General features: G+C 43.1%; 1 protein-coding gene across 5 annotated transcripts in view; it reads left to right on the top strand.

The window, feature by feature from the left end:
* STYXL1 (serine/threonine/tyrosine interacting like 1) overlaps positions 1–17,882 on the top strand; it is a 92,879-nt gene that overhangs the window by 56,966 nt on the left and 18,031 nt on the right. For 4 of the 5 annotated variants that reach the window (XM_064478621.1, XM_010980739.3, XM_010980741.3 and 1 more), the window contains 3 exons: positions 7,365–7,426; positions 10,958–11,099; positions 15,300–15,445. In XM_064478621.1, the coding sequence (XP_064334691.1) occupies positions 7,365–7,426; positions 10,958–11,099; positions 15,300–15,445 (350 nt within the window). Of the gene's footprint in view, positions 1–7,364; positions 7,427–10,957; positions 11,100–15,299; positions 15,446–17,882 lie in introns of those variants that run through there. The other variant, XM_064478622.1, reaches the window with a different exon arrangement.

Here is a 17,882-nt window from a genome sequence, read left to right as displayed (position 1 = left end):
CATATAAGTGGAATCATAGAGTATTTGTGTTTTTTGTGACTGGCTTATTTCATTTAGCATGATGTCCTCCAGGTTCATCAATGTTATAGTTTGTGTCCAGATTTCTTTTTTTTTTTTTAAGACTGGATAATATTCCATTGTATGTTTATACCACATTTTGCTTATCCATTCATCTGTTGATTGACACTTGGGTTTCTTCCACTTTTTAGCTGTTGTGAATAATGCTGCTATGAACAGGGATGTACAGAATATCTCTGAGGCCCCGCTTTCAATTCTTTTATGTATGTACCCAGAAGTGAAATTGCTGGATCATGTGGCAATTTTATTTTTAATCTTTCAAGGAACCACCATTGTGTTTTCCATAGCAGCTGTACCATTTAACATTCCTACCAGTAGTGTACAAGGGTTCCAATTTCTCCACATCCTTGTCAACATTGTTATTTTCTGGGTTTTTATTATTTTTTTTTATAGTGACCATCCTAATGGGTTTGAGGTAGTATCTCATTATAGTTTTGATTTGCATTTCCCTAATGATTAGTGGTATTGACATCTTTTCATGTGCTTATTGGCTATTTGTGTATCTTCTTTGGAGAAATGTCTATTCAAGTTCTTTGCTCGTTTTTGAATTGCATTGTTGTTGTTGTTTTATTGTCGCTGTTGAGTTTTAGGAGTTCTCTGTATATTCTGGGTATTAATCCCTTATCAGATGTATGACTTGTAAATAATTTCTCCCCTTACTTGGTTTCCTCTTTACTCTGTTGGTATTGTCTTTTGATGTGCAACATTTACAAATTTTTTAACAAAGTTCTATTTGTCTGTCCCTTCTTTTGTTGCTTATGTCTTTGATGTTATAACCAGGAAATCTTTGCCAAATCCAATGTCATGAAGCTTTTGCCTTATGTTATCTTCCATGATTTTTATACTTTTAGGCCTTATATTTAGGTCCTTGATCCATTCCGAGTGGATTTTTGTATGTGGTATATAGATAAGGGCCCAACTTCATTATTTTACATGTGGATATCCAGTTTTCCCAGCACCATTGGAAAGACTGTCTTGTTCATGGTTACTTGAGGGTCCATATGAATTTTGTATAGATTTTTATATTTCTACAAAAAATGTTATCGGGATATTGATGGGATTTCATTGAATCTGTAGATTGCTTTGGGTAGTGTTGACATCTTAATAATATTGGGCAGTATTGACATCTTAACAATATTACGTTTTCCAACTTGTGAACAGAATGGTTTTTTGTATATTTGCTTCTAATTCTTTCAGCAACATTTTGCATTTTTCAGAGTATAAGTCTTTTACTTCCTTGGTTAAATTTTATTCTCACGTATTTTTATTCTTTTTGATGCTATTGAAAATGGAATTGTTAATTTCCTTTTCAGATTGTTCATCACTAGTGTATAGAAATAACAACTGACCCTTGAGCAATGGGGGGTTCACCCATTTATGACTTAGAGTGAGCTCTGTGTGTCTGTGGTTCCCCCACATTCATGGATTCAGCCAACCATAGACCATGTAGCACTGTAGTGTTTACTATTGAAAAATATCTGCATGTAAGTGGACCCCCACAGTTCAAATTCATGTTCAAGGGTCAATTGTACAACTGATTTTTGTGTATTGACTTTGTATCCTGCAGGTTTGCTGAATTCATTTATCAGTTCTAACAGTTTTTTTAACTGAATCTTTAGAATTTTTTATGTATAAGATCATGTTTTCTGTGAGCTTAGATGATTTTACTTCTTCCTCTCCAGTTTAGATGCCCTTTGTTTCTTTTTCTTATTTAATTGTAATGTGGAACTTCCACCGCTCCACTGAATAGAGGTGGTGAAACTGGGTATCCTTGTCTTGTTTCGTAAGGAAAAGCTTTCAGTCTTTCACCATTGAGTATAATGTTTGCTGTGGGTATTTCATGCTTGGTTTTTTGTTTTGTTTTGTTTTAATTGAAGTATAGTCAAGTTTACAATGTTGTGTCAATTTCTGGTGTACAGCATACTGTTTCACATACATGGTTTTTTTTATGTTCAGGTAATTTCCTTCTATTCCTAGTTTGTCAAGTATTTTTATCCTGAAAGGGTGTTGAATTTTTTCATACTTTTTCTGCATTGATTGAGATAATCATGTATTTTTCCCCCCTTCATTCTTGAACCATTCTTGCCTTCCAGGAATAAATCCCACTTGATCATGGTGTGTAATCCTTTTAATATGTTGCTGAATTTGGTTTGCTAGCATTTTGTTGAGAGTTTTTGCATCAGTGTTTTATAAGGGATATTGATCGTAGTTTTCTTGTATCTTTGTCTGACTTTTGGCATCATGGTCGTGCAGATCTCATAGAATGAGTAAAAAAGTGTTCCCCTCTCTTCAGATTTTTTTGGGAAATGTTTGAAAAGGATTGATATTAATTCTTTAAATGTTAGGTAGAATTCACCAGTGAATCCTGGTCATGAATTTCAAGAGGTTTGTCATCATTTTTTTAAGACAATAAATGATACACTGAATTTTAAAGCGTTATATTCTCAAGGAGTGATGGATGAGATCCTTTCCTGAGAGCAGCTGTTGGTTAGATAGATATGGGAAAGGCCCTTTCAGGGTAATGTGTCACAGAGGCTATAGACAAGGGAAAAGCCTCAGTGCATATATTGTATTTGGCTTCTTTTTTTAAATTGAAGTATAGTTGATTTACAATGTGTTAATTTCTGGTGGACTGCACAGTGATTCATATATATATTCCTTTTCATACTCTTTCATTATAGGCCATTACAAGGTATTGAATATAGTTCCCTGGGCTATACAGTAGGACCTTGTTGTTTATGTATTGTATTTGGCTTATAATTCTGCTTTGTGTTCACTCTGCCAGTAGCAGAGGACATATGTGAATTATAGTAATATGGAATATAGTTTAAACCCTTCTCTATGAATATACAAGCTGTAAAGATCCAGTTTTATAATTAGAGTGTTAGTATGGTCTGTGCAGAGATTTTCTTCATCAGGAGCTTTTTGATTACTGATTCAGTCTTCTAACTAGTTATAGGTCTACTCAGGTTTTCTATTTTTTCATGATTTAGTGTTGGTAGGTTTTGTGTTTCTAGAAATTTGTCCATATTATCTGGGTTATCCAATTTGTTGGCATATAATTGTTCATATTACTTTCTTAAAATCCTTTTTGTTTCTGTAGTATTGGTAGTGATGTCCTCATTTTCATTTCTGATTTTAGTAATTTGAGCCTTTTTTTCCTTAGTCCATCTAGCTTAAGTTGGTCACATTTATCTTTTCAAATAACCAACTTCTGGTTTGGCTTCATTGATTTTTTTTCTCTATTGTTTTTCAGTTATCTATTACATTTATTTCTGCTCTAATACTTTATTATTTCCTTCCTTCTGCTAGCTTTTGGCTTAGCTTGTTAGCTTTTTAAAATTTTTTTTAAGTTCCTTAAGTTGTAAAGTTAGCTTGTTGATTGGAGATCTTATTTTTTAATATAAACATTTGTAACTTATAATTTCCTCCTTAGCATTGTTTTCCTTGGGTTTCATAAGTTTTAGTATCTTGTTTTCATTTCCATTTGTCTCTTAAGTATTTCCTAAGCTCCTTCATGATTTCTTATTTGATCTGTTGGTTCTTTAAGAGTGTGTTGTTTAACTTCCACAAATTTCTGAATTTTCCAGTTTTACTTCTGTAATTGACTTTTAACTTCATCTTGTTGTGGTCAGAGAAAGTACTTTGTATGATATCTGTCTTTTAAAATCTAGTGAGACTTAATTTCTGTCCTAGAATGTGGCCTATCCTGGAAAATGTCCCATATGCACTTGAGAAGATGTGTATTTTGTTGTTGTCGGATAGAATGTTCTGTATACATGTTATATCTACTTTGTCTATTGTGTTGTTTAAGCCCTCTAGTTCCTTGCTTCTGTCTCTTTCTTCTAGACATTACTGTGAGTGAGGTATTGAAGTGGGATATTTAGCTGTGTGTTTTCTATATGCCTTATAGCTTTTTTGTGCTTCATTTCCTACATTACTGTCATCTTTTATGTTTAGTTGATTTTTTGATAGTGAAATGTTTAAATTCCCATTTCCTTTTGTGAATATTCTATAGCTATGTTCTTTGTGGTTACCATGGGGATTACATTTAACATCCTAAAGTTATAAAACTCTTATTTTAATTTATACCAGCTTAACTTCAATAGCAAACAAAAGCTCTTCTCCTTTATAGCTCCTTCCCCATTCCTTTCAGTTGTTCATGTCACAAAATTACTTCTTATATATTCTGTGCTCAAAAACATAAACTAAAAATTCTTTTAAATGCATTGATCTCCTAAGTTATGTAGAAAACAAAATGTATGGTTACAAACCGAAGTTACAATATACTAGCTTTTAGATTTATAATTAATTAAAAATGTATTAGTCTCTTAAATCATGTAAAAAAACAAAAAGTGGAGTTACAAACTGTTGTCACAATAATGCCAGCTTTTATAGTTCCCCACGGATTTACCTTTGAGATCTTTCTTTCTTTACACAGTTTCATATTACTCTCTGGAGTGCTTTCATTTCACCCTGCAGGATTACCTTGAGCATTTCCTGCAGAGCAGGTCTACTTCTGACAGACTCCCTCAGCTTTTGTTGATATGGTAATGTCTTAATTTCACCCTCACTTTTGAAGGACTGTTTTGCCAGATAAAGGATTCCTGTTGACAATGTTTTTTCTTTTAATACTTTAATATATCAGGCCTCTGCCTTCTGACCTTCAAAGTGGCTGGTGAGAAATCTGCTGATCATCTTTTTGAGGAGTGCTTGTGTGTGCGTGTGTGTCGTTGCTTCTCTTTTGCTTTCAGGATTCTCTCTTTGTCTTTGTTTTTTGAAAGTTTAATTATAATGTGTCTTGGTGTGGGTCTCTTTGAATTCTCACAGGTTGCTTACGTATCGTTCATATTTCTTCAGTCTTTTTTTCTTTTTATTCCTCGAGCGAAATGATTTCCATTATCCTATCTTCAAGTTTGCTGATTCTTCTACCTCCTCAAATCTGCCTTTGAATTCCTCTAGTCAGTTATTCATCTCAGTTATTATACTTTTCAGGTCCAGAATTTCTTTTTGGTTTCTTTTTAGGTGTTTTATCTTTACTGATATTTCCATTTTGTTCGTACATAATTTTCTAGACTTTCTCTGTATGTTCTTTTAGTTCTTTGAGATCTTAAAGACAGTTGTTTTAAAGTCTTTGTGTAGATCTGCCATCAGATCTTTTTCAGGGAGTTTCTGTCCATTAATTTTTTGAATGGGGCATACTTTCTTGTTTCTTCATGTGCCTTGTGATTTTGTTGTGGTTGTTGCTGAGTACTGGACATTTGAATTTAATAACGCGGTAACGCGGTAACTCTGAAAATCAGATTACCCTCCTTCCCCTGGATTTGCTGGTTATTGTTATTGTTTACTGTTTTTTGTCTTTTTGATTGTTGTAGGCTGTCTCTGTGCCCAGATCTCTGTGCCCAGGGATGTAAACTTAAGGTCTTCTCAGGTCTTTTACAAATTTGTGCCTTTAGCTCACTAGCTTTAAGTTTTTCTGAGAAGGAAATTTTCCTCCCCAGCTTTTCAGTTCAGAACTGATATTTATACTATAGGCAAGGTATTCCCTCCATAGTCAGACTTCGTGGAGGCATGTGATGAGGTTGACTTGGGTTGAAATTTGTGTTTGCACTCAAATGCAAAATAGTCCCCAAAGTTAAAGACCACATGACTTTAGAAACAACTCTGAAAAATAAGATGTCCTTCTTAGAAGACTAGAGCCAAGCATCCAGTCTTCTTTTTATTAAAAACCTTATGGAAAAATAATGTAATGCCTTGTGAATTACAACTCAATTAAAAAAAAAAAAAAAAGTAGCCCTGAAAGGAAGAAGCAGCTCTGAAAAAGAAGAAAAAAATGTCCCATTCGTGCACTCAAAACACACCATTATTATATAACTTGCTCCTCGTGTCTTGAGAGAATCTTTTGCTTCTTTAAATCCAAGCTCATACTGGTCGCTGTACAACAGGCCAGTAAATCAAGGAGACATGGTGTTGAGTCAAAGAATAGTGGCTTTATTTGGAAAGCCAACAGATGGCGAAGATAGTGGACTAGTGTCACAAAGAACTGTCTGAATCGAGTTAGAATTCAGGCCCCTTTTATTACTAAAAGGGGAGGGGGTTGTAGCTGGTTGTTGCAAACTTCTTGGTGCTGGCCAGACCCCAGAGGGAATGTGATAATCCTTTATTCTGGCAGCTGTCCAAGTAGGTCTGGTCACAGTGTTCCTGTAAACCTCCAACAGGACAAATGTTATACCTTTAAAGTTCAAGCCTGGGAGTCAGAGCCTTGAGAAAGGGCTAGTATGCATATTTCAGTCTACTGGCAACATTCCTTTACAAAGGTGCAGAGCCAGCATGACTAAGCACAGGCAACGGAGCACAAAGGTTAGAGATAAAAGAATAGATCCAATGTGGAGTCAGCTTTGTTCTCCTCTGTTATAGTGATAGTGAACATTTTGTCTTGTTTCACACTTTATCAATCAGTATGATGTTTGCTGTAGATATTTAGTAATTTACCCATCAGGTTAAGGAAGTTATCATATATACCTAACTTACTAAGGTAAGTTACTTACTTACTCTTAAAATACAGGTACCTTCAGATGTCTGGAGTTTTTGCCCCTCATTGATTTATGAGTTCTTCGTAAATTCTGGAGCCTAACTTTGTTTCAACTTGCATTTCCTTGATGATATATAATATGGAGCATCTTTTCGTATGCTTATTTGCCATCTGTTTATCTTTTTTGATATGATGTGTCTGTTCAAATCTTTTGCCCATTTTTAAATTGGGTTGGTTGTTTTCTTGTAGAATTTTAAGAATTCTTTGTATATTTTGGATAACAGTTCTTTTTAAGATTTATGCAGAACAGTCCTTTTTAGGATTTAGCTTCCATGTTCCTCCCAGCATTGAGGACATCAATACCACTTCCTCTGTCCTGGCAAAGGCATTAGAACCTCAACTCCTAAGTTCTAAAATTTGGGTCTAAAATTCCATGGGGCATTTAATATGAGGCCACTCTGGCTTTGATTTCTCCCTTCCCTGCTTTTTTGGACCTCTGAGAGAACTCCCCCTAAATCATAGATACGAAGTCTCACTCTTCCTTAAAGGAATGTGTGGGTGTGGATGTGATGGGGCAGAGGAGTTGTGCAGACAGCCTAGAATAGTAAAACAACATGCCTGGAATTTTAAACTGACGGCAGCTGTTGGCCAACTGCCAAACAAATGCACATTAATGCTGGTGTAAGCACTCTGAGTAGTTCAGTCATGTGTTCTTTTGCAAATGCAGTTATCAGTTCATTACCTTTCTTTTCAGATGTGCGTTCCAAACGGGAGTATGACGAAAGCCACGTGATTACAGCCCTTCTCGTGAAGAAGGTACAGCAGCAGAGTCAGAATCTGGGGCAGACTGGCTGCCATACAGGATTGTGGGAAGAACGGGAGATGTTATCCTAGCTCCAGGAGGCGGCACCTCCTACTGGACAGTGTGGGCAGCAGAGGCAGGACCGGCCCTGTGCGTCCACCACGAGGGTCTTCTACGTTGTCACACACACCCTCAGGTGTCCCCCTGTCCCCCATGGTCAGCAGCTTCATTAAGCAGATATTGATTTAATTTCTTGACATGCCAGGCAGTGTTCCAGACCCTGGGACAGTCTGTTGTAACAGAATACAGGATGCCCTTAATTCATTGTCCCTACTCAGGGAACAGATAAGCCATAGAGATAGCATAACCCGGAGTGGGAAGCCCCTTCTCTCCTATCCCTTTTCTTTTCCGTTTTGTTTTCCTTTCCCAGTTACAGCTTTTTAAAAAGACTGCGCCTGGCATGCAGTGACCATTCCCCTCCTCCTGCAGCTGAGGCCCTTCCGTCCAGCCCCACAGGGTGTCTTCTCTCTCAGGTCACTGTGGAGCCTGGCAGCCATCACTCGGGCTCCACCTCTGACCCCTGCAGTGCTGGCCACCACATTCTTTGCCCTTGAATTCCAGGTTCTCTCTTGCTTCTCTGGTTTCTTTATCTCTTTGGTTCAGCTTCATTTTCTCCTGCTGCCACGCCTAAAGGAAACCACTGAACTGTGTCCCTGGTCTTCTTTATCTCTGTTGGTCAGTCTACTTTCTTGCTCAGAGATTTCACCCAAGCTTACAGCTTCAGTTATCTATACGCAGTTAACTGTCCTGCCAACGTCACTTCAAAAGTTTTGTCTTGCAAAACTCCCCCTTCTCCCTACTCCTGCTGCCACGCTCCACCTCTGGCCCTTTTCCACACAGAACACACAGGAAGCATGAGCCCTGCCTCAAGCATTTTTCTGAGATAAACTTGCTGCCTAACTCCTTCTTTCCCCCTCCGCCCTCGTGCATCATTATCTGCTTTTTTCCTCCCTGGGTTTTCAGTTTTCTGGCTCCATATTCCAGCTCTTCATCTCCCTTTCAGGCCTTTCTCATCCTTTTACAGCCTATTCAGAGCCCCTTCATCATGTATGGCCCTCAGTTTCCAACTCAGCTCTCAACTCTGTGTGTTCCTTTGATCCTGGCAGCACCCCCAGCTCTGGAAAAGAGACATTCTCTCAGCCTCAGCCCTGCAGAACCCTTCAGCCAGGTTGACACCTCATGCTTCCCCTCTTCCACTTTCTGGCCAGCAGAACCCCAGCACCAGCAGAACACACAGCCCCCAAGTTGGTGTTCATGGCCTTCTCGGATCTGGTTCCATCTCCCTCTTCAGCCTCACCTCTGGGACGCTTCCACTCTCCCCTGATGCCTCACCAGCATTGCCTTGCCGTGTTTCCTTGATTATGAGATGCACATACATCATATTTTAACACTCCTGAAGTTGGGAATATATCCTACAGTTGCACCTTAAAGTAGCGGTGTCTTTCCCTCAAAACTGAATGTGGTCCACACTTGTTATTGTTCTGCCCTGCACCTCCACTTTTTTGAGGGGCATTCCTCCTCTCTCTGCTCAAATCATAAGGGTCTAGTTGTGCTCCCTAGAATAGGATCCAGACCTTGGCCACAGTGATTGGCCTGGGACGAAAATGGCCAGTCAGAGTTGGAATTAGAGAAGGCGGCTCCTTTTACTCTGGTGGTGGAGTGTGGAGGGTGGGAATCTGAGCATTGCTGGTGGCCGTGATTCAGGCCTCAGGACAGAGTGGTCCAGAAGGTGAAGCCAGTGTGCAGGCGACAGAGCGAGGCACAGTGCCTGGGAGCGAGGTCTGGGCTTTGGAGCACTGGTTCAGATCTTCCCAGGACCAGTTGGTCCCCACCCTGCCTAAAGTATTTATATGCCAACACATCCCTCCTTTTATGTACATTCCTGATTGCAACTGTTAAAATTGGTGGTGCATCTTACAACCCGTGGTCTCTTACAATCTAGGAAATGACAGTATGTGTGATCTCCTGGACATGCTACTGTCTGTGATACAGGGATGTGTATGCTTTGCTCATCATTGTATCGCACATGCTCAGTCTGGTCCCTGGCATCTGGGAGGTGCTCAGTACCTATTTGTTAACTAAAACATGAACGACTGGAATCTGGTCCTCCTGTGTGGAACACTCCCCCAGCCCTTGTCCATCTGGCAAGTTTCTGCTCACCCTCACAGTCTCGTCTCAAGTGCCTCCTGCCCCATGCAGCCCTTCTGAGTCCTCCAGGCTGATGCAGGCATTTCTCTTCTCTTTCTCTCTCTCTTTTTTTTAAATCTCTGTATTCCAGAACCTGGCACAGTGTAAGTACAAAGTGGTCCTCAATGAATGTTTATTGAATAAAGGATGGAGGTCCAGCCACTTCTCTCCTGCTCTCCTGTCTGCTCCAGCCTCTGGGGGCTGTTCCCACCTTTGCCTTTTGCTCATACTTTTCTCCACACACAGACCATCCCCCCACCTCCTCGCTATCACCTGTTGAAATCCTGCTCACCCCCCGAGCACCAGCTGTGTCCTGATTCCTTTAGATGAATATGATTTCTCCCCTCAAGAGTCCTGGAGACAGTCCTGGTCTGTACTCCCTGGGCCTTACCTCCCTGCACTGCTGTCCAGTAGATGTGCACTCATCCCATCCCACCCGCAGGTCCTGTCAGGGCCTCTACGACAGCCAGACCAGATCGCAAGGGGCAGACTCAGGCTTGGGTTCCCCTGAGTAGTGCGGGCTTTCAGGAAGCATTGTGAACAAGTGGACACTAACCAGTTGGGTCTTCCTGAGCTCTGGGACACCCTTTGGGATCATGGACAGTCCTGGTACTGAGAGAGGTCCTCACCTCCTTGGCAGAAGTCTCCTGTGCTTGCCCTTGTGGCCGTGATGTTGACTCAGCCACTCCCAACTGCTCCTCATGACCTCCTGGCTCCTGTTTGTCCATTCCTTCCTTTAACCATTTTTATGCCCTGCTGTGTGCCAGGCATCATTCTGGAAGCTCAGGATACGTCAGTGGCTCTACATGGACAAAAGTTCCTACTCTCCCAGAGCTTCCATTTCAGCTGAGTCTGCCTCATCATACCTGCTTGCTTATGACTTCTGTCTAGTCAAGTCTCCTGCTTACTGCCCTCTTCATGGCAGATTTTGGAATTGGCCCTCACAACCAACACTCTTCCTCAGAGAGAGGATGTCATTAGTTCAGGTGGCTATGGTTGCTCTGACAGCACTCATGCCAGGGCACCTAATAGACTGTGGGCCAGTCAGTAGCCCACTGTTCCTTGCCCAGGCACTTATCTCTGGTCCAGTCAGCTGTGGTCACTTTCCCCAGGAGGGGATATAGGTGTGGAAGATCCTTAGCATTTAGCAGACTCTTCGGCTCACTCAGGGCTTCCATACCTGTGTGCAGTCAGGGAAATGGGCACAGTCCTTCCTCAGCTCCTCCCAGTGCTGGTGTACAGGGAATATCTGCTTGGCTGAACCCACCGCCAACAGGCTTCTCTTGTGGTCTCTTTAGAGGGCAGATGAATATCTCATCCCAGAGTCTGTAGATCTGGAGTGTGTGAAATACTGTGTGGTGTATGATAACAACACCAGCAACCTGGAGATAATCTTAAAAGACGAAAACGATGATGACAACACCGATGATGACAAACAAGGTGGGTTTTTACTGCAGCAGCAAGAATCACACTGAACAGTTATTGGGCACTTCTGCCACCTGCCAGGAGCCCTACCTGCATCACCTCATGCCATCTGCAGAACAACCCTGTGAGGCTGGCAATGTCAAGAACTGGGGAGAGTCTGGGATTTTTTCCTTCCTTACAAGATGATAAGTGAGCCTGCCATGGTTTCATGGATGCTGGCAGAAGACATGAGGCTTCTGTGTCAGAGACAAAGGGCTTTATTTCTCTGAGCAATAAAAGTGGCCAGAATGCAACGGGTAACATTGTAGGAGAATTCTTAGCTTAGAGAGCCTGAAGTCTTGTATACTAAATGGGCAGAAAGCCTGCCCACCCTTGGATCTGGAGGGACAAACTGTCTCTATCAATCAAGGGTGTTTCTTATACAAATACCCTTGAAAAGCCAGTGCTTTGTTCACAGGACATGTAGAAACATGAGAGACCATGGAGAATTGTCTCCTAATAGGTAACATCCTCATCTTGCAGATGAGGAAGCTGGGGCCTGGGAAGGTGAAGTAACTCACCCAAAGTCCCACACCTGGGAATTTGCCATGTAACAAATTACCCCAAAACTCAGTAGGTTAATACTGTAAACATCAGTTATCTCATAGTTTCTGTGGAATTCAGGAGCAGCTTAGCTGGAAGGTTCTGGTACAGTGTCTGTCTTGAGGTTGTAGTCACAACATTGGCCAGAACTGCTGTCATCTGAAGGCTTCACCGGGCCAGGATGATCTGCATCTGAGATGAGTCAGTCACACGGGAATAGCCAGGAAGCCTCAGTTCCTCACCACATGGACCTCTGCATAAGACTGCTTCAGTGGCCTCACAACAGTGCAACTGGTTTCCCCCAGAACGAGAGAGGGAGAGAAAGGGAAAGACACATGCCTTTTATGACTTAGTCTTGGGGCTCAAACTGTCATTCTCGCTACATTCAGTTCGTTAGAAGCTAGTCACTAAGCACAGCCTACCCTGAAGGAGAGGGGAATTAAACTTAACCTTTTGAAGGGAGGTGTTTGAAAGAATTTATGGGCATATTTTTAAACCACCATGCCTAGTAAATGGTGGGGCCAGGATCCAAACCTGGGCGGTTTGGCTCTGTCGGGTCTCCTAAGGGCTGGAAAGTGATGTTGGAGGAGAGTGCAGGAGAGCAGTCCGAGCCGGGGTTGTGATCCGGTCGGTCCTGAACTGCTTCACTGAGGCTCCGCTGCGTCCTCCATTCAGCCCCTGGTTGGGCCGACCACCCCTGGCTGCTGCTTGTGGCTCCGTGGCTGATACGTGCAGGTGGAGTTCCACGGCCTGGGCATTCACATCAGCAGTCACTGGGTGGCGCTAGGCTTCCACCTTCAGTAAAACCAGTCTTTCCAGGAGGTCATTAGGCAATTGTCCCCTCTTCCCTAAGCTCATCCTGTTGGACTCTGGTCTGCAATCCTAGGATTGCAGGCTGGACCCTGAAATCCTAGGAAATGGTGGCTGATAAGGCACTACCCTCTACACTCCATCCCTGACCTCACTGTAATGCTAGAGAGCCCCTCTTCTCACCCTGTAAGAAATCACAACCACGGAACGACAAAAACCAAAAACCACTCACATAAAATTTGCCTACTCAAGGCAACTTTTCTCCTTTAAAATGGCATCTTTCAGGTAAATGCAGAGTCTTTTGGATAAAAGACCATTTCAACGTTTCTCTTCCCACCTTCTTTCCACGGTGAAGCACCCACCTCCCTGTTTCCCAAGGAAATCTGGGTGTGGGCAAAGCCTTCATCACAGCCTAGAAGCATGTGTTGGCCTCTGTGTAGTCTTTTCCTGCTGGTCTCTGGGTGGGATGCAGCTCAATTTGTGCGCTGCCTTTGGCACGGTCCTCTGTCTTTGCTGTCTGCGGCTGAAATGTCCACGTCTCGTGTAAGTTGTAAGAGTGCCCTCCATCTTGGCAGTGCATGGTGATGGCCCCTGGGGATCTCAGCCCTGTGCCCTCCTACCCAAGCTCCGCTTGGCCTTCCACAGGTGCTGCTGATCCCTGGGCTGCTGTGTCTTTCCTTCTTTTCAGGGTAGGTTAACCCCTCCCACCTCTGCTGCAAGGGCCTCAGGATTCCTAGTGGGAAATAAGGCACAAGCTGTTTTCAGCTCCCCTCGTTCCACCCCCCCATCTCCCTAGCCAGTGTGTTTCTGCCTCCTCAGCTGAGTCTCTTCTTAGGAACCCAGAAAGTTATCTTCCCTTGTCTTGGTCTCTGGGACTCTCTTTCCAAGCTCTTTTAGCACATAAAGGGCAGCCCCTTCCTGAATGAAAGACATTTCCTTATGTTAAATCATCCTTCCTTGCAACAAATGGATTACAGACCCGCAAGCTGGGCTCTTGATATGTGTGGATGGAGTTCCCTAGCCCCGACATTCACACCAACTGTGAAAGGGAAGCTTTGGGAATTTGGAGATTCCTTTTTTCTTCTTAACAAAGCCTGACTTTCAAAACAGTTGTCTGGCTAAGGACCCGAACCCCTTGTTCCAGGTGGTGTCCCCTTCCCCCTGAAGCAGTGGGCACCCAAGTGGGAAACTTTGTGTCAGTAGAGAACTCAGAATTAATGGGAGTGAAATTTATTTAATCAGAAGTATTAACCCCATTACATCCGTGGCTGGATAGCTTGGGTCCTGGGAGGTTCTCATGGGTTTTCACTGGAGTCTTGAATTGTCCCAATTGAAAGACAGCAGCGGTGTGTCCTGGGACTCCCTCCCCAAATCCCTGGGGCCCTCTGACTCACCAGTCATTATTCAAGCTCTTGCTCAAGAGGGAGGCTCAGAACTCTCTGGCTTCCAAGCCAGGTGCTCTGGGTTGGACTTTGGCTCCTGTCTTGCCAGCTACATGTTCTTTCCTCGCCTGGCTATTGAATCCAGGCTCTGCCTCCAAATACAGTCTCTCCAAGTGGGTCTCAGGCCGCTTATATTCTCAGCAGCCCCTAATGGAATCGGCCTTCTCTCCCTGGACAAAGGTTCAGTATTGAGGTCAGTGTCTGTGCTCTTCCCTCTCTCCTCTTAGCTGGCTCTCCACAGTCTGCTGCATAGTATCTCTCTTCAGGGCTCACATCTTGGCCTCAGGATATTTTAGCTTAGCCTTAATTTTGCAAGCTTCCTGTCACATAGATCTAGCTTGTATATGGTCTAATGATGATTGTGCAGATTGATGAAGGCATTTAAGATTAAATTGATGTCAAAGGCAGAGTGGCGATCTCGTCACACCCACTAGAATGGCCATGATCTAAAAGGCAGGTAATAACGAATGTTGATGAGGATGTGGAGACATTGGAATCCTCATACACTGCTGGTCAAAATGTAAAATGGTGCAGTTGCTATGGAAAATGGTTTGGTGCATCCTCAAAAATTAAACACAGAGTTACCATATGGTCCAGCAATAACCCAAGAGAAATGAAAACATGTGTTCACAAAACCTTGCACATGGATGTTCACAGCAACATTATTCAAAATAGCCCCCAAATGGAAACAACCCAAATGTTCACCACAGACAAATGGATAAACAAAAGGTGGAGAGCCACACGATGGAATATTATTCAGTTATGAAAAAGGATGGAGTGCTGACACCTGTTGCAACATAGATGAACTTTGAAGACATGAGGCTCAGTGAAAGAAGCCAGACACCAATGCCACATTTTGTGTGATTCAATTTCTATGAAATGTCCAGAATAGGTCAGTCCATAGAGAGAAGCTAGATTAGTGGCTGCCTATGGCTGGGTATTTGGGGGGAAATGAGGAGTGAAACCCTCTAACTGGTACATGGTTTCTTTGGCGAGGGTAATGAAAATGTTCTGAAATTGATTGCAGTGATGGTTACACAACTCTGAATGTATCAAAAACCATTAATTTATATACTTTAATTAGGTGAATTGTGTGATATATGATTTATGGTATTGTATATATACGCACACACATTTCCCTTACATTGAATCAAAATTCTTTACAACAATATGAAAAAAAATGAAATCTCAGTTTACAGGAAAAAATCAGCTTACTTGGTAGTAAGTTGCTTTTGAAATTTTAATGGTAGCATTCATCTCTATTTATAGTCACTTCAGCTTCCCAGATAATTGCTTTTCAGAATGAAGTGCCCATCCGCTGGAGCTTTAGGCAAACGATGAGCACATAGGGAGCATTCTTCTCTTTGGTCTCCCCTCTTAGGAGTGGTGCTCGGAGCTGCCCTTGAGTGTGGTAGAGCCCTGACCCGCCTCACCCGCCAGCCCATCCATATCCTGAGAGGGGGCTACGAGCGCTTCTCAGCCATGTACCACTTCTTCCGGACGCAGAAGATCATCTGGATGCCGCTGGTAAGGCAAGGTGCTGAGCGCAGGCAGGCTCGGATGGGAACATGGCCCTCCCCTGAGACCCAAAGGGTGGGGAGCAGGGTTGGAGACACAGGAGGAGACAGATGACGTGGAAAAGGTGGAACAGATGTTGAAGATGGCTTGGGAAATGAACTTGGGGCAGCCAGGAGGTCGAGTTCAGTATGATGAATTTATAGTTGCCAAATTCAGGCAGAGGCCAGGGTGGTGTTTAAGAGACAAGGCAGGTTCAGAGGGCAGGGGTCGGGGTGAGGTAAGGGGGTATTCTGGATGGTGTGTCGTGGTCAAAGTCAGACGGGCAGGGGCATTGTGAATTTTTAAAAGATAATTTGTTAATTTTGTTTGTGGCTTTTTTTGTGTTTTTCTAGGGGAGTAATTAGGTTTGTTTATTTGCTTGCTTGTTTGTTTGTTTAAATGGACGTACTGGGGATTGAATCCAGGACTTAATGCATGCTAAGCATACACTCTACCACTGAGCTATACCCTCCCCCTGGGGCATCATGATTTGAGGCTGCCTCGCCATCCTTAGCCATTGAGTCCCACAAACCCTGGCTGGGTCCAGAGAATACAAAAAAAAGTGAGATGGCAGTCCCTGCCTGTGAGGAGTCCTTTGTCTAGTAGGAGAGACAAGGGTTATAGCAAGGTGGCCAAGGGATGTCCCAGATGTCTGGAGCCCAGAGGGGCACTTATTTCCTGGAGCCAAACCAGAAGGGAACTGGGTGAGGGTGAGTAGGGCAAGCACTGAGTAACAATGATTGGCAGGCAGGGACTGGTCCCTTGGGGCCATTTTGTAGTATCTGATTTCTTGAAGAGTCTGAATGTAATGGAATGTGAACATGCAAGGGTTTTATTCTTTCCAACAATTGCTTTCAGCTACGCTCTCATTCTTGCCCTTAGCATTGTCAAGGGCAGATTCTGTACTTTGTGGCGACTTTTGGTTATGAAAAATTTCAATCTAGTCATATTATAAAACAACTGGGGAAATGGGCCTATGAACTGGAATTTGATGATAGAAATTATTATTTATTTTTAGGTTGTGATGACATTACTATGGGTATGTTTTAAAAAATATGAGTCGGTATCTTTTAGACATACATAATGAAATATTTATAATTAAAATGATATGACGCCTGGAATTTCCTTCAAAATAATCGGGGTGGGTTGGTAAGTCAGGGATATAGATAAAACAAAATAGGCCATTAGTTGGTAATGTTTGCAGAGGGGTGATAGAACCAGAAGTTTGTTATACTATTCTCTCTACTTTTGTGTATTTTTGGAATAATTTTTAAAAAGAGAATGAAAACAGTCAGTCCCAGTACAAGCTAGACTAGTTTAACATTACAATCTCAAATCAGATCTCCTCTCTTCCCATCCCCCGGAGCTGGGCAGCCTTCCATTTCCTAGGGGCTGGGAGTGGGGAGGGATGTGGGATAGCTTCAGGGACATCGCCTCACTTCCTTCTTCTGGGACTGGACCCTTTGGTGCTGGGGGTCCAGAGTGGGCCCTGTCTTGTGTGACTGGCTGTTCGTCAGTGGTGGGGGAGTGCCTTCTCACTCTGGTGCTCCTGTGTGCTGCTGATGGCCTTGGTTGCTGGCTTTCTTGAGGCCTTGGTCAGAGGGCCCCATTTGTTACTAAGGATCCTTCAGAGAGAGCCAGCTGAGAATTCCTGCCAGGTGTACCCCCAACCCCCTTCCCTCCCCTTGGCAGCTCATGACCTCTCACCACATCTATACTCTTTCGCCTGAATCCCAGAATGAGCCACGAGGGAGTGTGATGGTGGGGAAGGGGGCCCAGGCAGACCTGGCTCCAGCCCCTCCTTGTCTTGCTGACTCAGCAAGAGAAGGAGGAGGCAGTGTCAGAGGGAAGCCAGCCTGTGTGAAAAGGCAGGGACCAGGGTATCGTGGAGTCATGCCTGTTCACAAACCCAAGCTCTCCAAAGGATTTCCTCCCCTTCTTCCACTGAGCTATGATTTTCAGCTCAACAGGTGTACCACCAGTCTCCCTGCCCTGCCAGACACTCCTCTGCACTGTCAGAGGAGCACCCTTGCTGGATTTGCAGTGATGGGAGGGAGTCTTTCTCATCTGAATATCACACACTGATAACTCACCTCCTTTTTTTTCTTTTAAATTTTTAGGAAGGACATAGGATGAACTGCACATATTCACAGTGTACAATTTGGTCAGTTGTGACACGCGTGTACACCCGCGACTTGCCCTTGCCCCCAGTCTTAGGTATACTGGGAGGAGGGAGAGGGTGGTGGTGGCTGGTGGTATCTAGCAGGGCCTGGGTGGATGAATTCTACTCTGATTGTTTGTGGCCCTCTTCAGAATGCAGGTTCCTAGTATTTGCCTCTCCCTGCTTTGGGACCTTTGTTATTAATGCAGGGGCAAGAGTGGAAGCCCCACTCCCTTCCTGTTCTGT

Source organism: Camelus dromedarius, chromosome 24, assembly GCF_036321535.1.
Source record: "Camelus dromedarius isolate mCamDro1 chromosome 24, mCamDro1.pat, whole genome shotgun sequence".
Lineage (NCBI taxonomy): Eukaryota > Metazoa > Chordata > Mammalia > Artiodactyla > Camelidae > Camelus > Camelus dromedarius.
This window is presented reverse-complemented; position numbering and strand designations above follow the sequence as displayed.